Source organism: Panthera pardus, unplaced genomic scaffold (assembly GCF_024362965.1).
Source record: "Panthera pardus isolate Hobbes unplaced genomic scaffold, ASM2436296v1 HiC_scaffold_1, whole genome shotgun sequence".
NCBI classification, from domain to species: domain Eukaryota; kingdom Metazoa; phylum Chordata; class Mammalia; order Carnivora; family Felidae; genus Panthera; species Panthera pardus.
In genome coordinates, this window is record NW_026526654.1 from 89539774 (window position 1) to 89560087 (window position 20314).

The 20314-nt window shown below is 41.7% G+C and overlaps 1 protein-coding gene across 2 annotated transcripts in view; it reads left to right on the plus strand.

Moving 5' to 3' along the window:
• The window catches only part of CRYL1 (crystallin lambda 1), a 131548-nt gene that overhangs the window by 31680 nt on the left and 79554 nt on the right, over positions 1–20314 (plus strand). For both annotated transcript variants that reach the window (XM_019448023.2, XM_019448024.2), the window contains one exon: positions 2818–2944. In XM_019448023.2, coding sequence (XP_019303568.2) covers positions 2818–2944 — 127 coding nt within the window. The remainder of the gene's footprint in view (positions 1–2817; positions 2945–20314) is intronic.

Below are 20314 nucleotides of genomic sequence, written 5' to 3' on the forward strand. Positions count from 1 at the left end.
GCCATTTTCTGGCCCAATTTTAAGGTAGATTTTTTAAAGCTGATATATTACGGACCTTCCAAATTATCTGTATGCCAATCATCTCGGATTCTCCCTCTCCTTGAAACAGATTCGGGTTCAGATCCCAGGTGTGGTGATGGCCCGCCATGGCATTTTTCTGTTTGCTGACCCAGAAGCAGGAGAGACTTTGAATCTGCCGGATCATTGGTTGACTCATTTACCTTTGCCAGGAAGCTTCTTTTTGTTAATTAAAATAAAGAAATCTGTTTGCATTTCAGCGTATCTTTTTTTCCTCCCAGTAACAGTAGCAATTTGGTCCTCAATTTGTAGTTAAAACAAAATACAGGTGCATAGCTTTAAGAAAGAAAAAAAGACAAAACAACAGAAGCACAGCCCCTGACGTCTGGAGCTGGCGGGTCCTCACGGGTAGGCCGTGGCGCTCTCCTGTTGGACATAAGGAGTCTCAAGAACACCCACCTCAGACAAGGTCACTCTTGGGCCATGAGAGAACGAGACCCAGCAAGACCACGTTTTAAATTTGTCTGAGCACAGACAAGAACGAGGGCACCGTGCAAACCCACAGACGCTGAGTCTTGGCTAAAATGAACGACTGTTACTTCTTTGCCCATTACAGCTTTGTCTTCCATTTAGTCTGCCCTGCAGATGTTTATGTTTGTGGAGACGCTCAGTCCTCACGTTGCCTTTGCTGAGTTCGCAGCATCCAATCCGGTGAACTCAGACCCTCAGATCCTCTTCCGAATCCCCCGACCCAAGCTCACGTCTGCTCTAGGTGCCCTCAGACACCCGTGCTGATACCCCACGGCTCCCCCTGGTGTGCACTCTCCCTCACTGCAGTGAGCGACGAACCTGAGCCGCCCCACTGCACGTGTGTTCCTGGTGCTCTTTGGCTGAAGACGCTGACAGCGTAAAGATAAAAACCATGATACGAAGCGACGTAAAAATTGTTTGACTCACTGGGAAAAACCCACAGAAGTTTTTGGAAAGCATAAATGTTGTTCCTTACTGTGTGTGTTTGTATATGTTCTCTGTCTTTATTTAATATATCACGAATTATAAGCCAGACTGACTGCATAATTTACGAGGCTAAATGAAAATGTGGGGCCCTTTGCTTGATAGTCATTAAGAATTTTGAGACCGTGAGGGGCGCCTGGGTGGCTCAGTCTGTTAAGCATCTGACTTTGCTGCAGGTCACGGCCTCACGGTTCGGTCCGGGAGTTTGAGTCCCCCACGGGGCGGGCTCAGGCCCTGCTTCAGGCAAGCTCGAGCCCCGTTGTGGGTGAACCCTGCTCCTGTCTCTCCCTCTCCCTCTCCGTCTGTCCCTCATGGGATTCTCTTTCTCCTCCCTGCCCCTTGCTCACTCGTGCTCTCTCTCTCTCTCAAAAAAAAAAAAACACAAACAAAAGAATTTTGAGACCGTGACGGCAGGGCATCAGACCCAGCCCAGGGCCCTTCTGAGCGCCCGTCTCTGTGACGCACAGGCCGCACCCCACGAAGCCAGCTGGTCCTGATTATGAGATACGTTCTTTCAGCCCCGTCCCCCAGGACTGAAAGAAGCGGGCGGAGAAGTAGTCTCCAGTCTTACCTCCTGTTGGCCTCGCCCCATCTCTTAAAAAATAAAAATAAAAAAAGGATTGTAAAATGTACGTAACATAAAGTCTACTATCTTAATAATTTCTGAGTGTACAGTTCAGCGGTATTAAGCGCATTCTCACTGTGCAGCCGTCCGTCACCAAAAGGCCATCTTGCACAACTGAAACTCTGTGTCCCCGAAACCACGGTCACCCTCACCCAGCCCTGGCAGCCTCCATTCTACTTCTGCTCTGTGAGTTTGACTGTCCTGGGCACCGCGTATAAGTGGGATCATACAGCATTCGTCTTTTTGTGACTGGCGTATTTCACTTAGCCTAACATCCTCAAGGTCCGTCCCTGTGGTCGCTGTGACAGGATTTCCGTTTTAAGGCTGAATTGCACTGATTGAATTCTGCTGTATGCACACGCCACATTTGTTTATCCATTCACCCAGGTGTGGACTTTTTGGGTTCCCGTCTTTTGGTTATTGTAAACCATGGAACATGGGTGCACAAATGCGCGTTTGAGTACCTGCTTTCATTTGGGGGGGGGGGGGTATAACCAGAAATGGAATTGCTGGATCATTTGGTAGTTCTGTTTTTAACGTTTTGAGAAGTCCTCAAACTGCCACTGTGGCTGGCCCTTTCACATTTCCACAGGGTTTCAATTTCTCCACGTCCTCACTAACTCTTGGTTTACTTATTCAGATTCTAATGGGTGTGAAGGGGTAGATCGCTGTGGTTTTGATTTGCATTTCCCTACTAGTTAGTGATGTTTACCTTTGTTTTAATTAAAAAATTTTTTTTAAATGTTTATTTTTGAGAGCGAGCAAGAGAGGGTGCGAAAAGGGAAGGGGCAGAGAGAGAGGGAGACACAGAATCGGAAGCAGGCTCCAGGTTCTGAGCCGTCAGCACAGAGCCCGATGCGGGGCTCGAACTCACGGACTGCGAGATCGTGACCTGAGCCGAAGTCGGACGCTTAACCGACCGAGCCACCCAGGCGCCCCTTTGTCTTAATTTTTTTAAAGTTTATTTATTTATTTTGAGAGAGTGCACGAGCGGGGTAAGGGCAGAGAGAGAGAGAGAGAAAGAATCCCATGAACCTTGAGATCGTAACCTGAGCCCAAATCAAGACTCGGACAGATGCTTAACCGACTTAGCCACCCAGGCGCCCTACCATTGCCTTTAATTTGCTCTTGAATACTCACAGGGTCACTCTTCTTTCTAGAAAAGAGATGACGTTTCTGGAGCAGTCGGGCTCTCTGAAAGGCTCTCTGGGTGCCCAAGACCAGCTGTCACTCATCAGCGGCTGTTTGAACATCCAGGAGGCAGTAGAGGGCGCCCTGCACATTCAGGTGAGTTAAGGGTCCTGCACTCAGGTCCATAAGCTCTTGGGATGGTGTTCCAGTCCCCTTGGAAGAGCAGGGGAAGATAAAGGGCAGAGTGGGCATCATGTACCTGAAGGTCGGGGTTCTGTTTTATGTGCTAGGAAACATTGTTTCAAATCATCTCCTATACAGTCTCTCTTCAAACTACTGCGTTCAGAGGAGAATCTTGAGCAGAAATACGGTTTTCTGGACAGCTAACACGTCTCTTTTTGTTTTATGTTCTTATTGAATGAGAGATCATATTCTTGTTCTGATACATAATACAGTAGAAGCTTAAAGAAATCACCTAGAATAAACCTTTTCATTTCTTGTAATATTTGCATTTAGCTTTTCCAGCGACTTCACTTTAAAAAAGAACTCCGGAAAGAACTGTTGACACAGCAGAGAAAGCTCCAGGCGAGGCTGGGGGACAGCCTCAGGGGCTGTGCGGGCAGGTTGGTGCCTGGCGGGTCAGGACCCATCCCTCCTGGAGCTCCTGTGTCTGTGGACGGCTTCTGCACCTCTTTAAGAACCGCGATGTATAAATTTGTCTTTTAAACATGTTACACTTAGTGCCGTAAGGTTTAAGCAGGTTTACCTGAACTAGCATCACTCCTGATCTCCCTCCTGGATGTTATGTGTTCTGAGGCTGGCACATTTCCATTTATTCCATGTTGCACATTGCATTTTGTTTCTGTAACGACATTCTAGCTGAGAATTTGGGAGCAGACCAGAAAGACAGTGTGTTTTATGGTCAGCTGCTACTTTTGAGATTGAAGTCAAAGACAGGAAATCTAGGTTCTCCATCTTTGTAGCACTAAAATTTTTCTAATTCATTTAACAAATGCGTGTTGGGGTGCCTGGGTGGTTCAGTCAGTTAAGTGTCTGCCTTTTTTTTTTTTTGTTAGTTTTTTTTAATGTTTATTTATTTTTGAGCGAAACAGAGTGTGAGCAGGGGAGGGACAGAGAGAGAGGGAGAAACAAAATCTGAAGCAGACTCCAGGCTCTGAGCTGTCAGTCCAGAGCCTGGGGGGGGGGGGGGGGAGGGGGGGGCTCCAACCCATGAACTACAAATTCAGGACCTGAGCTGAAGGCAAGTCGGACGCTTAACTCACTGAGCCACCCAGGTGCCCCTAAGCATCTGACTCTTGATCTTGGCTCCGGACATGATCTCATGGTTCATGAATTTAAGTACTGTGTCAGGCTCTGTGCTGTCAGCTTGGGATTCTCTCTCCCTCTCTCAAAATAAATAAATAAACATTAAAAAAACCACAAATGAGTGTCGAACGGAACATAGGAAGAGCACTATTTGCCAATTCCGTATCTCTTTTGAGTATTTTCATCTCTGTCTCTCATTTGGTGAAGCTTGTATCAAACTGGGGAGTCTTACGTGGGATCGGAGGGGTCCTTTAAGGGGCTTTCGAGTGCTGTCTGTTCCCACCCCTACTGCGATGCTGGGTGCTGTGAGGGTGGGGGATTCACCGTCTGAGGAGCACGGTGTGGGCTCAGCAGAGAAGGTTCTTGACGCACATCTCGTTTCTAAGGAGAGTATGTGCTTTTTATGCTGATCCTACCGGAGGAGGAGAATCAACTTACATTTTGTGGCTTCTGACACGAAAGGCCTGTGGGAGCTTCCTGCCGTGGAGGTGGTGGTTGAGGACACACACTGTAAGTCAAGCGGACTCCGCACTGAGCAGCTGCGTGCCCTTGTGAGTCTCTTCAGGTCAAAGCTGCGCTTCTTCATCCGTACAATTGACGTAATAGCCAGGGCACCGGGTGCTTGTGAAGAGAGCCGTCCGTGTTCACACCTGAGGTCACTGCCATGGAAGTCAAGTCTCCATGTTTCCAATGAGAAGATGAAAACAGTCCTTTCTGGGGTCAGTTCGATGTATAATATTGACATGATCCATAATAAAGTATCATAATTACGTATATAATGTGATCTTAAATAGGCATATCTAACACATTGCTGAAATATTTCTTTCACATTTTTTCAAAAAAAAGCCATTTCTGTTGAAACTCTTAACAAGTGTTTCAGGGCTCCCGGGTAGCTCAGTCGGTTAAACATTTGACTCTTGATCTCGGCTCAGGTCACGATCTCACAGTTCACAAGTTCGAGCCCTGCATCGGGCTCTGTGCTGACAGCTCAGATTGTGTCTCCCTCTCTCTCTGCCCCTCCCCTGCTCACACTCTGTCTCTCTCAGAAATAAATAAACATTGGGGAAAAAAAAAGTATCTCTGACTCCAGAGTATCTGACACAGATACTGTGTCTCCCTCTCTCTGACCCTCCCCTGTTCATGCTTTGTCTCTCTCTGCCTCAAAAAATAAATAAACGTTAAAAAAAATTTAAAAAAAATGTTTATTTATTTTAGAGAGAGAGACAGAGTGCAAGCAGGGGAGGGGCAGAGAGAGAAGGAGACACAGAATCTGAAGCAGGCTCCAGGCTCTGAGCTATTAACACAGAGTCTGACATGGGGCTTGAACTCACAGACTGTGAGATCATGACCTGAGCCAAAGTCGAGCACTTAACTGACTGAGCCACCCAGGTGCCTCGAGACTTTATTATTTTTACTAAGTTAATTGATTTATTTTGAGAGAAAGAGACAGAGAGAGTGAATGGGGGAGAGGCAGAGAGAGAGGGAAAGAGAAAATCCCATGCAGGCTCTGTGCTGTCAGCAAGGAGCCTGACATGGGGACTCGATCCCATGAACCGTGAGATCATGGCGCGAGCCAAAACCAAAGGTTGGATGCTTAACCAACTGAGCCACTCAGGCGCCCCTTGAGTCTGTTTTCTAAACAGTTTTCCACAGCACATCTCCTTTGCTTTCCTGAGATGTTGCTGTGCATCACATGTGATATGGCATTGGAAGGTTTATATCCAGCCTTGACTACCAATTCTCAAAACTTTCTCTGGTGGTATAGTTGTTTCTCAACATAACAGCTGTGTTGCTTTTTGTGTGTTAAAGTGATCTTTATAAAGTTTATTTACAAATTTTCCTGCGGTAGCAATTGTGAAGTCATACCCCAGGAGTAATTAAAACATCTATGTTAAATTTCTTTGTCTCCTGGTCCCATTTTGAAAAATAGATTTTATCAGATGATCTCTAGGCTAGCGTGATTGAATTAGTTCAGATCAATGTGTCTTCCCCAAACAGTATATTATTTTTCAGAAAAAAAAAAAAAGATAGTACTGCATAATAGGAGAACTTTACGATGACTTGAATGTAAGGTGAGTCTTCCTCTTATGGGATAGTTTTTGGGGAATATTCTGGGTTATAATGCACGTAAAATTTTTAGTCACAGCACTTAACACAGAAAATGCTTAAAAAGTTTATAAAATAAATAATTTTCTGTGTGACCATTTGTATACAATTTTGATAGTAAACAAATGATGTGGGGAAACAGGTTGTTCTATGCACAGTATTGAAAGTTGCTCTTTAAGGTCTGTCTGCAGATTGAATACATGTGACATTTACATACTGAGCAGCATCTGTTGTGCAGAACAACACTGAGTCAGTCAGTGTAAGGAAAGGAATATAGAGAAAGGTGATGTAAACTCTAGTAACTAGATTTATTTCCTATCAGAGATTATGTTCTTTGGAAATTCCTTGTACTTCTAGTTCTATGAAGAGTAATAGGGAGGAGCCCAGATCTGAGCCAGGAGGGTTTGGGAAGGTTTGATGAAGGTAGGATATGAGCCTGCTTTGGCCTTTGACAAGTGGATTTTGGGGAACGGGTGGGGACAGTGTCTCAGAAAGAAATGATCGGATGATGGGGCACCTGGGTGGCTCAGTCGGTCGGGTGTCCGACTTCGGCTCAGGTCGTGATCTCACGGCTTGAGAGTTTCAGCCCCGCATGGGGCTCTGTGCTGACAGCTCAGAGCCTGGAGCCTGCTTTGGATTCTGGGTCTCCCTCTCTCTCTGCCCCTCCCCCCCCACTCATGCTCTGACTCTCAAAAATAATAAATAAATATTAAAAAAAAATGGGGAATGAAAGAATGAGGATGAGCGGTGCCAGCGAGTGTATTTTAGGCAACCAGAGTGGAATGGTGAGGCTGTCACAGGGCGTTTGGAGCGGTGGGAGAGGGCTGGGAGTGGAAACCAAGTGGGGAGTGCTTGAATGCCAGCCTGAAGACTTACTTAGAGGAAATGAATTAACATTTGTAAGATGCTTGGAGTAACGCATGGCATATAGGAGCGCTATTTAAGTGTTCTCTGAAAGAAATCAAGAGTTTGGGTTTTATTCTGTATCCTGATTAGAATCCTTCAAGGAAGGCGTTTAGTAGGACAGTGAAGCTAGTCAGAAGGAAGAATGGGTAAGAAAACAAAAATCAAGATTGCATTTTTTTGTCTGTTGCTTTGACTGTCTTGAGCGTGTTTACACAATTTCTTTGTATGACCCGGGGCAAACTCGATTTTGCAAATTTTGCAACTAATGCTTATTAATTTCATCTTCTGTTTATCAAACAAACAAGTCAATAACCCTCCCAAATCAAAACCTGCCTCGTGTTCTATCATGTGTTTGTTAAATTACATGAGATTTCTAACAATCTAAGGATGTTAAAAATATGTTTTAAAGAGTAAAGAAAGAATGAAGGGAGTTTAGGAAAATCCTGTGTCGGTCCATTGTTCCAAAATGTCTTAACGTTTTGGTGTATTTGTATTTCCTTCCATTTCTTCTAGGTCTTTCCTCTCTTTCTCTAACATACTTAACATTATACCATAAATAGAATTTTGTATCGTGACTTTTGTTTAAAACTTAGAACACTTCTTGCTGTGTGCTTTGCCCAAAATTGTATCGGATTTAAGTATGGTTTTTGGATTTAACATAATTGTTATGTTCATCATGTGATATCTGATCTGAGAGAACCTTCCATCTAAGAATGTTATTAAAGCTGCACTACCAAAGCTCCATCTGTCAGGTGTCTGCTCTTCACCAGGCCTCCTGGCCCTGCCTCATCTTGGTGCCCGTGGACTTCTTGCTAGCTGTGCCCCTATCAGCTCTTACAGTTCTGTTTTCCAATTTATAAAAGGAAAGGTTCGCATGGTAGAAATATTAATCCGGGCCATTTGGAGACATTTCCTTACAAAAGGAAAATTATCATTACCTTTGGGAATTGTTCAAAAGCAGGAGACAGAGTTTATGAATTAACAAATGAACAAAACACACTGCCACACGGTTGTTTAACTACAAACAGTCCTACTGTAGGATTTACTGAGTCCCCGAGGGTCAGAGTCCCAGGAATGTGAGTGTAACTCTCTATGGTGGATTGTCTTCTACCCAAACCCCAGAGGGTAGGAGCACGGGTCAGAAAGTTCCTTAATTGTCTGCTGAAATGTGGGAGCAGGCGAGAATGAAACCTGAATTACTAGAACTTAGTGCAATTTGGAAATCAAATCTTGCCTAGCAAGAAAATCTACTGTGCTGGAAAAGTAAGTTTATTCTGAAAAGCCTGTCTAAAGCTTTGACTGACTCTGAAAGAGCCTTAGTGCTGTGATATAGAGCCTTTATCTGATTTCTGGAATTTAAGACTTGAGATTGAAGTAGCCGGTAGGAGCCATGGGAATGGCTTATAGAATTAGGGAGTTTAAATGGAGTTTACTTATACAAAATCAGGACAATTGCTGAAACCCTAGAAGTAAAAATTTCATCATCTGTGTAGATGAGCAGAATTTGCACCTGAACTTTACCTTTAAAATTTAGAAGATGCGAGTCATTTTGATGAGGACTTTCAGACACTGTCAGGAATTACAGGATGCACTATTCATAAAAGCTAACATCACTTTTAAATGTGTATATTTTCTTAAAGGATGGAAACTTTTTGGACATTAGGTCTTGGTTCACCTAGACTCCGCGTAATCGTTTCGGTAGGGACGGGGCTGTGGGTACGGGGCTGGGGTGCTTGCGTAGCAAAGGGCACACGGGCAGCCAACACTGAGAACATACGGGAGTATACACAGAAACTTAAATCGTACCTTTTCTGTTCCATGTGTGTTTTTTTCTTAATTTTTTAATGTTTGTTTATTTTTGAGAGTGAGAGAGACAGCTTGAGCATGGGAGGGGCGGAGAGAGAGAGGGAGACAACAGAATCCGAAGCAGGCTCCAGGCCCCAAGCTGTCAGCACAGACCCACAAACCGTGAGATCATGCTCTGAGCTGCAGTCAGAGGTTTAACTGACTGAGCCACCAAGGCACCCCTCCGTGTGTTTTTTTAAAGAAAAATTTGTAAGATCAAGTTTACGCAACTATAGCTTACATACGATAAAATTCACCATTTTTAGTGATCAGTTCTGTGTGTTTTGACAAATGCGTATAATCGTGTAGTCACCATCACATTCAGACTTGAGAATGTTTCCATTACCACCCAGAGTGCCCTCCTTCCCCCGTTCTCAGTCTCCTCCCTCCCCTTAGGCCCTAGCAAACAGTCATCTGTTTTTGTTTTTGTTTTTTTTCTTACCGTTTTGCCTTTTCCATAATATTCCAAATATTTTGTTTTGTTTCTTACATTCCACATAAGAGTTATCATACGGTATTTGTTTTTCTCTGACTTGTTTTGCTTAGCATAATATTCTGTAACTCCATCCACGTCATTGCAAATGGCAAGATTTCATCTTTTTTAGGGCTGAGTAATATTCCATTGTATGCATATACCCTGTCCTCTTTATCCATTCATCAGTCAATGGACACTTGGGCTTTTTCCATAATTTGGCTATTGTAGATAATGCTGCTATAAACATTGGGGTGCATGTGTTCCATTGAATTAGTATTTTTGTATTCTTTGGGTAAATACATAGTAGTGTGATTGTTGAACTGTAGGGTGCTTCCATTTTAATTTTTGAGGACGCTCCACACTGTTTTCCAAGGTGGCTGTACCAGTTTGCATTCCCACCAACAGTGCAGGATGGTTCTCCTTTTGCATTCTTGCCAACCCTTGTTTCTTACGTTGTTGATTTTAGCCATTCTGACAGGTATGAGGGTGTCTACACTCATTGTAGTTTTGATTTGTATTTCCCTGATGACCAGTGATCTTGAGCACCTCTTCACGTGTCTGTTGGTCATTTGGATGTCTTCTCTATTCATATCTTCTGCCCGTTTTTGATTGTTTGTTTTTTGGGTGTGAGTTTTACAAGTTCTTTCTAGATTTTGGATACGAACCCTTTATCAGATCCATCATTTGCAAATATCCTCTCTCATTCCATTGGTTGCCTTTTAGTTTTGTTGATTGTTTCCTTTGCCGTGTGGAAACTTGTTACTTTGACGTAGTCCCCAAGCGTATTTTTGTTTTCCTTGCCTCAGGAGACATCAAGAAAAAATTTGCCGTGGCCTGATGTCAGAGAAATCACTGCCTGTGCTCTCTTCAAGAATTTTTATGGTTTCAGGTGTCACATTTAGGTCTGTAATCCATTTTGAGTTTATTCTTGTGTGGTGAAAGAGAATGTTCCAGGTTCATTCTTTTGCATGTGGCTGTCCAGTTTTCCCAACACCGTTTGTTGAAGAGACAGTCTTTTTCCCATTGCATATTCTTTCCTGCTTTGTCGAAATTAATTGACCATATAACCATGGGTTCATGTCTGTGTTTTATATTCTGTTCCATTGATGTATGTGTCTGTTTTTGGGCCAATTCCATACTGTCTTGATCACTACAGCTCTGTAATATGGCTTGAAATCTGGAATTGTGATGCCTCCAGCTTTGCTTTTCTTTTTCAAGATTGCTTTGGCTCTTCGGGGTCTTTTCTGGTTCCATACAAATGTTAGGATTGTTTGTTCTAGCTCTGTGAAAAATGCCATTGGTGTTTTGATAGGGATTGCATTACATGTGTAGATTGCTTTGAGTCATATAGACATTTTAATAATATTTCTTCTTCCTGTCCATGAGCATAGAATGTCTTTCCATTTCTTGTGTTGTCTTCAGTTTCTTCCATCAGAGTTTTATAGTTTTCAGAGTATAGTTCTTTACCTTTTTGGTTAGGTTTATTCCTAGGCATCTTACTATTTTTGGTGTATTTGTAAATGGGATTAATTCCTTAATTTGTCTTTCTGCTGCTTCATTATGGGTGTATAGAAAGAAATGCAGCAGATATCTGTATGTTGATTTTGTGACCTGTGACTTTACTGAATTCATTTTTCAGTTCTAGTAGTTTCTTGGTGGAGTCTTTTAGGTGTTCTGTACAGAGTATTATGTCATGTGCAAATAATGAAAGTTTTACTTCTTTGCCAGTTTGGATGCCTTTTATTTCTTTTTGTTGTCTGATTGCTGTGGCCAGGACTTCCAGTACTATGTTGAAGAAAAGTGGTGCTGGGTTTCCTGGGTGGCTCAGTTAAGTGACCCTTGATTGTGGCTCAGGTCATGATCTCGCAGGCCATGAGACTGAGTCCCTCATTGGGCTCCATGTTGGGAGTCCAGATCTCTCTCTCCCTCTCTCTTTCTCCCTCTGCCCCTCCCCTACTCACATGTATGCCTGCACTCAAAATGAATGAATGAATGAATGAATGAATGAATGTTTAAAAAAAAAGTGGCAAGAGTGGACATTCCTGTCTTGGTCCTGACTGTAGAGGAAAAGCTGTCAGTTTTTCCCCATTTAGGATATTAGCTGTGGGTTTTTCATATATGGGTTTTATTGTGTTGAGGTATATTTCCTCTAAGCCTACCTTGTTGAGGATTTTTATCATGAGTGGATGTACTTTGTCAAATGCTTTTCTGCATCTATTGAAATAATCATATGGTTCTTATTCTTTCTCTTATTAACGTAATGTATCATGTTGACTGATTTGCGAATGTTGAACCACCCTCGCAACCCAGGAATAAATCCCACTTGATCGTCCTGGATGGTTTTTTAAATGTATTGTTGGATTTAGTTTGCTGGTGTTTTGTTGAGGACTTTTGCATCTGTATTCATCAGAGATATTGGCTTATAGTTCTCTTTTTTAGTGCTGTCTATATCTGATGTTGGTATCAGGGTAATGCTGACCTCATAGAACGAGTTTGGAAGTTTTCCTTCCTTTTCTATGTTTTGGAATAGTTTGAGAAGAGTACTTATTAACTCTACTTTAAATGTTTGGTAGAACTCACCTGTGAAGCCATCTGGTCCAGGACTTTTGTTTGTTGGGAGGTTTTGATTACTGACTCAATTTCTTTGCCGGTTATCGGTCTATTCAAATTTTCTATTTTTTCTTGTTTCAGTTTTGGTAATTTATATGTTTCTGGGAATTTATCCATTTCTTCTAGGTCGTCCAATTTGTTGGCGTCTAGTTTTTCATAATTTCTTGTAATTGTATTTCTGTGGTCTTGGTTGTTACTTGTTTTCTCTCATTTGTGACTTTATTTGGATCATTTTTTTTCTTTTTGATAAGTCTGGCTAGAGGTTTATCAATTTTATTAATTTTGTAAAAATCAGCTCCTGGTTGCATTGATCTGTTATTTATATCATTTATTTCTGCTTTGATCCTTATTATTTCCTTCCTTCTGCTAGTTTTAGGTTCTGTTTGTTCTTTTTCTAGCCTCTTTAGGTTAAGCATAGTTATTTATTTGAAATTTTTCTTATTTCTTGAGGTAGGCCTGTATTGTTATAAGCTTCTCTCTTAGAATTGCTTTTGCTGCATCCCAAAGATTTTGGACCCTTGTACTTTCATTTGCATGCACTTTTTTATTTCTTATTTTGTGTCCTGGTTGACCCATTCATTGTTTAGTAGCATTTTATGGAACCTCCGTGTATTTGTGGCCTTCAGGTTTTTTCTTGTGGGTAACTTCCAGTTCCATAGTGTTGTGGTCAGAAAAGGTGCAGGGTATGACTTTGATCTTCTTGAATTGGTTGAGGCCTGTGTTGTAGCCTAATGTGTGACCTCTTATTCCACGTGCACTTGATAATAATTTGTGTTCTGCTGTTTTAGGTTGGAATGTTCTGAATATCTCTGTTAAATCCATCTGTTCCGGTATGTTATTCAAAGCCGTTGTTCCCTTGGTGATTTTCTGTTGAGATGATCTGTCCATTGATGGATGTAAGTGGGGTGTTAAAGCCCCCTACTGTTATTGTAGTATTATCAATGAGTTCCTTTATGTTTCTTATTGTTTTACGTATTTGGGTGCTTCATGTTGGGTGCATAAATATTTACAATTGTTACATCTTATTTTGGGTCGTTCCCTTTATTGTTTTATAATGCCCTTCTTTGTCTCTTGTTACAGTATTTGTTTTAAAGTCTAGTTTGTCCCATGTAAGTATTGCTACTCCAGCTTCCTTTTGACATCCATTTATATTATAGATGTTTCTCTATCCCTTCTCTTTTAATCTGCAGGTATTTTTAGGTCTAAAATGAGTCTGTCTGTCTTGATTGATTGATTGATTGAGAGTGCAAGGAGGGGAGGGGCAGAGAGAGAGAGAGAGAGAGAGAGAGAGAGAGAGAGAGAGAGATCCGAAGTGGGCTTTGTGCTAACAGCAGCGAGCCCAGTGTGGGGCTTGAACCCATGAACTGTGAGATCATGACCTGAGCTGAAGTTGGATGTTCAACTGACTGAGCCACCCAGGTGCCCCTAAAGCAAGTCTTTTGTAGGCAGCATATAGATGGGTCTTTTAAAAATTATTATTATCCATTCTGACACCCTATGTCTTTTGATTGGAGCATTTAGTCCGGTTTGAATTATACATTCAAAGTAATTATTGATATTTGTATTTGTTGCTTTGTAGTTGTTTCTGGAGATTTTCTCTGATCCTTTGTTATCTTTCTTTCATGGTATGCTGATTTTCTTTAATGATATGTTTGGATTTCTTTTTCTTTATTCTTTGCATATTTATCAATAGGTTTGATTTGTGGTTACTATTAGGTTTGTATATAGCATCTTCTACATATAACAGTCTGTATAAAATTGATGGTTGTTTAAGCTTCAACCCATTCTTTACACCTGCCCTCTCCACATTTTAGCTGTATGGTGTCATATTTTATATCCTTTTGTGAGTTCCTTGACTGATTTCTTTTTTAGTTTATTTTTTTATTTATTTGTATTTGTTTAAAAAAATTTTTAAGTTTATTTATGTATTTAGAGAGAGAGAGAGAGAGAACAGGGGCGGGGCAGAGAGAGAGAGAGAGAGAGAGAGAGAGAGAGAATCCCACCAGGCTCTGCACTGCTAGCACAGAGCCTGATTCAGGGGTTGGAACTCATGAACTGAGATCATGACCTGAGCTGAAACCAAGATCTGATGCTTAACTGACTGAACCACCCAGACGCCCTGATTTCTTTTTTATTTTAAGTTTACTCATTTATTTTGAGAGAGAGAGAGACAGAGAGTGGTGGAGGGGCAGAGAGAGAGAATTCCAAGCAGACTTTTGCTGTCAGTGTGGAGCCCTGCTCAGGGCTTGAACCCCGAACTGTGAGGTCATGACCTGAGCTGAAATGAAGAGTTGGGCGCTTAACCAACTGAGCCATCCAGGCACTCCCTTAACTGATTTCTTATAGAAACATTCATTTTTCTGCTTTTGTGTTTCCTATGTTCATACTGTCACTTTGGTTTTTCTTTTCCATTCACAGAGTCCCCTTCAGTATTTCTTGTGGGACTGGTTTAGTGGTCATGAACTCCTTTAATTTTTGTTTATCTGTGAAGCTTTTTATTTCTCCTATTTTGAATAGCCTGGAGGATAGAGCATTCTTGGCTGCAGAATTTTCCCACCCAGCACTTTGAATATATCATACCAGTCCTTTCTGCCTTGGAGAGTTTTCTGCTAAAAAATCTGCTTATGGGTTTTCACTTATAAGTAACTGTCTTCTTTTGTATGCGTGCTTTTAAGATTTTTTCCTTATCACTATATTTTGCCAGTTTAATTATAATATGTCTTGGTGTGGATCTATTTTTGTTGATTTTGTTGGGGGTTTCTCTGTGCCTCCTGGGTCTGAATATCTGCTTCATTCCCCAAATTAGGAAAGTTTTCATGTATTATTTCTTCAAATAAATTTTCTGCCGCCTTTTCTCTTTCTTTTTCTACTGGGATTCCTATAATACAAATGTTATTACGTTTGATGGAGTCACTGAGTTCCCTAAGTCTATTCTCATTTTGTAGGATTTTTCTTTCTCTCTTTTGTTCAGCTTTATTGTTTTCCATTACTTTGTCTTCTAGGTCATTAAATCTTTCCTCTGCTTTTCTTCTAGTCTGCAGTTGATTGCATCAAGCATATTTCTAATCTCATTTATTACACTCTTCATCTCTGAATGATTCTTTTTTAACTCTTTTTATCCCTGTTGTGTCTCCCTGTTGTCTTCGATTTTTTTTGCTCAAGCCCAGTGAGTATCCTTATGATCGATGCTTTAAATTCTCCATCAGGCATGTTACTTACATCCGTTTTGCTTAGATCTCTGCCTATGGCCTTGTCTTGATTTTTCATTTGGGCTAAGTTCCTCTGTCTTCTCATTTTGAGAGAAGTCTAAGTTTCTGCCTGCTTCTGTATGTTAGAAAGTCCAGTTATGTCTCCTGCTCCTGAAAGTAATAGAAGAAGAGGTCATGTGCCCGGGGCCTGGCCCTTCAGGGAGTGCCTCTAGTGTGTGCTGTGTGCATTCTGCTGTTATGTTCTGGCTGGTCTATCCTTCAGACTGGTTGTCTGCAAAGGCTCTCCTTGCCTTCTGTGGGCAGTGTTTGGTCTCTGGCCTGAATGTGATGAGTTTTGACTAGTTGTGTTCTGGATTACTTATAAAATGAGCAAGTCACCACCTCCGCTGTACCAAGGTCCTGTAACACTCTCTGGTTGGGAGACACGGTGTGGTCTTGGGTTTGTGCTGGTCTTCTGCGGGAGGGACTCACTGTGCTGGGATTGAGGCAAACATGACTGAGAAGGGCAGTCTCACCAGAGTGTGTGTGTGTGGGGGTGGGGTGGGGCTTGGTATAAGCAAGTTAGGCAGCCATTGTCCATGCTGTCTGTTTCTTGCAGGTGGCTCTGTGTTTATACTGAGGGGTAGGGGAGAGAAATGGCACTGGCCAGCTAATTTGTTCATGGAGAGGTCTCTCTCTGAATGCTGCCTCTCCGGGGCATGCTTTGAGAAGGACAAATAATCTCCCCACTGTGCTGTTCAGATCTCTGTTTCCATGCTGTATGTCCCTGGGTTGTTGGCCTGCTTCCTCTCCAAGAGCAGTCACATTGCTTCTGGACTCTTCTGGAGCCTGGCCCATTGGCACTTAGAACTCCAGGCTTTAAGGCCCTCTGCTTGCAAAAACTGATGAAATTCAGCTCCTTTTGCTTTCCAAGCCAATGGCTATGGGGAAATATTCTCCTCGTATGTTCCCTTGTATACTCCTCTTTCTCTCTTGCCCTTTTCTTCAGTCATGGCTGCCTTCCCTCGACAACACTTATGATCCGTTTCTCCCGTAAGCCTCATCTCCACACTTCCTGCCTTCTTCAATGTGCCCTCTTGTCTATCTTTAGTTGTGGAGTTCGTTTCACCAACATTCAGGTTGATTTCTGGGGTATTTAGGATGATTTGATGGTTACCTAGTTGTATTTGTGGGATGAGGCCAGCCTCGGGTCTTCTTCCACCATTGTTTTCTTCCCCCCTCCCCTCCATTTGTTCCATTTGGTTTTTGTTCTCCTCTGCCACCATCCTTTTAGCTGCCTTTTGGATTGAGTATTTTTTATCATTCCATTTTATTTCCATGATCGGCTCTTGATTTATAACTCTCGAAAATCTATTTTGGTGATCACCACAGGATTTATGATATTCTTTTAAAATTAGCCTTCCTGTGCCGTGTAAGGACCTTACAATAATATGTACTCCCAGTTCCTTCCATCTTTTGTGTAATAGCTATAGATTCTTCTTTTGCACATGCCGAAACCACGACTACAGTGCCGCCACTTTCTCTTCATACATTCAACTGACATTTAGAGCAATTAAATTAAACCTTGTACTTATCTTCATTTCCGCTATTCCAGCATTATTCCTTTTCTTGTGTGTATAAATCCAGATTTCTCCTGGACTCATGTACCTTTTGTCTGAAAGACTTCCTTTAAGGTTCCTTAGAGCACAAGTCTGCTGGTAAAGAATTCTCTCAGCTTTTTCAGAGAAAGACTTCATTTTCTCTCCCATTTTTAAAGTAACTTTTTTTCTTGGTATAGAATTTTGTGTTGACAGTTTTTCTTTAGTTCTTTAAATATGTCACTTCATAATCTTCTGGCTTGCATAGTTTCTGATAAGTCTGCTTTATTTCTTTGTATGTATGCTTATTTCTCTGTATGTAATATGTCTTTTTTCTTTGCCTCACATTAATATTTTTCATATCTTTGGTTTTTAGCAGCTCGAATATGAGGTGTCTAGGAGTGTGTGTGTGTGTGTGTGTGTGTGTGTATTTGCTATCTTTCCTATTTGGTGTTCTGAGCTTCTTGGATCTATGAGTTTCTGTTCATTTTGGAAATATCTTGGTCATTTTCTCTTCAACTTTTTTTGCCCCCTTCTCTCTTCTTCTGGAATTATAATTACGTGTATGTTAAAGTACTTCATACTGTTCCACACCTTTTGGATGCTCTGTTCTGTGCCCTCCCCCCCCCCCCCCCCGCCAACTTGTGTGTGTGTGTGTGTGTGTGTGTGTGTGTGTGTGTGTGTGTTTTAGTTTGGGTAATTTTTACTGACCTTTCATTTCATGGAATATTTTTCATCATTATAGAGTGTTCTAATGATACTATCTGTATTAGTTACCTATTGTGTCACAAATTACCCCAAAACTGACTAGCTTAAAACAACAATAAACCAGTATTATCTTGGGAGTACCTTGGTTGAGTGATTCTTCCTTAGGGCTTCTCTTGATGTTTCAGTTAAGACTTTGGCCAGGGTTGCTATTATCTAAGACTTGGTGAAGCTGGAAGGTTCATTTTCAAGATGCATCGTTCACATAGTTTTGCAAATTAATTGCCAGGAGACTGTGGTTCCTTCCCCTGTAGACCTCTCTATAGGTTTGCTTGAATGTTCTCATGAGCTGACATTTGGCTTCCCCAGATGAGTGATCTCCGAGATGGTGAAAGCTGCAATAACTTTTATGACCTAACCTAAGAAGCCACATATAGTCATTTTTATAGTATCCTATAGGTACACAGGTCAGGCCTATCAGTGTGGGTGGGGACTACATTAGGGCAGGCATACAAGGAAGCAGGGATCTTTGGAGGCTGTCTTAGAGGCTGGCTACTACACTGTCAAAGGCAGCTTTTATTTTTGTCATTGTCATTTTCATTTCTTGCATTTCTGTTACTCTTTTCTTTTTAACCTTCCAGCTCCCTGCTGAAAGTCCTCGTTTGTTCACTTAGCCATTAGAGCATTTAACATATTGAATCATAGTTACTTTAAGTTCCCTGTCTGCTAGTTCAAATATATGGATTATCTGAGTCTAATTCTGTTGATTGCTTTGTCTCTTGACAAAGTGTAGTTTCCCTTGCCTTTTTGTGTTTCTTGTAATTTTTCACTGAATGTTGAGATTGTGTGCAGGAAATGAGAAATTGAGATCAAGCACTATTTATGCCCAGAAGCGGATATGCCCTTTTTCTGCTAAATTGGTGGTAGAAATGGAGTCAATCTAGTGAAGAATTTATTTCCGTGGTTACTTTCAGTTCACCACCAGCCCTCACATTCCTCCAGCATCGTCTTGTGCTTGGGGGCAGCTGGGTTGTTCCAGAGTGGTTTGCAGTGTTCTTGCTCTACTCTCAGCTTTTCACCTTTTGCCCGTCCCAGCTCCATAGAGGGGATTTTACTTCCTGCCCTTGCCCCTCCCCCAGAGGTAGACTGCCGTCATCTGTTAGTTCAGCTTCAGTCGTAGGCAGGCTTTGTATACCTCGATTTCTGGGGTAGAGCTTTCTCACTGATCCCACCCCTCCTCACCATGGCAGCCAGATTCTACCTTGTATGTTTGCTGAGTCTTACACAGGAGGGTCTTCTCCTTCCTCAGCAGAACTTCTCAACTATGCTGCTACTGACATTTGGGGCTGGATAATTCTTTGTTTGGTGGCCGTTTTATACATTGTAGAATATTTAGCCGCATCCCTGACCTTTACCCACAAGATGCCAGTAGCATCCTCCCTCCAGTTTTGATAAGCAGAAGTGTCTCTTGACGTTGTCAAATAACCCCTGGATGAGAACCACTATTCTAATGGCACGGAGATAGAATCCTTGACCTAGGATACTTCTTCATTCCTCCTTCAGGGTGGACAGTTTTTTCTTTCTACCGATTGCCCCCCAATTGCAGTAGGCCTTTAGAGTTTACTCTCCCTTACCCAGAATTCCCTGTGGCTTAAGGCTTTTATTCTGTAAGGGAATCAGGGCTGGTGGGCTTTGTAGCTTTTTCTGCAGCAGCAGACGCTTCCCCCTTCCAGGCCTGCACCATTGAGGAAGCGTCTCTCTGCTCTCCTACCTGTTCCCAGTCTTTCTTGGGAGGACCTGGTATAGGATCACAAAGAACCTATGAGTGGATATGACCTCTGCTTCGTGTCTGCGTTTCCTCGTGGTTTTTATACCCGAATGCTAGCTCACACTCAGCCTTCAGCAATTTGTTAAACATTTGAGCTGACTTCTTACCTACTTGTGTGGTGCCTACTGTCTTCCTCCCATGCTCTGCCACAGGTGACCTAATCTCCAGTCTCTCCTCGGAAGGGTGAGGCTTTCCTTGGATTTCAGGCTGTTTCATTACCTTGTAATCTCAGCTAGGTTCAAGAAAAGTTACGATTTTATAATTTATCTGGCTTTTTCTTGCTTTTAGGGTGGAAGCAAAGTTCTACCCTGCTTTCACATCCTAGGCAGAAGTGGAAACCCATAGCTTCTTTATTATCCTTATTTTTATAAACAGAAACGTAACGTTTGTATTTAAAATAGGAAAAGCATTTATTTGAACATTTTACTGTTGTCCTAAGAGTTTAAACATGGTTCCTGCTCATTGGAAAATAATGAGAACCATAAAGATGGATATAAAGTAAAAAGTGAAATTTCTTTTTCCTTCATCGCCCAATCCTTAGGGATGAACATTGTGACTCTGGAGTCCTCCAAGAATTCTTGTAATCCTATATTACAGACTTAACATTTTAATAATAGGAATCCATTATAATATAGTGTTCTACAGCTTGGATTTTGTACTTAATAATATATTATGACCATTTTTTCCATGTCCTTACATGCTGATCTGCCTAACAATGTATTTTCAGTAGCTTGGGAAATCATTTGTGAGTACACTGTTCAATTATTAGCTAAATAATATGTTTTCACAGTTGAACACATTGAAATTATCTTTATAGTTTGAAGAAGAGAAAAAAAGGGAAATAGATATACTTAGTATTTTGTTGGTCTCTGAAAGTTTGTATGCTCATAAAGCATACTATAATACCAGGGTCAGCAAATTCTTTATATAAAAGGCCAG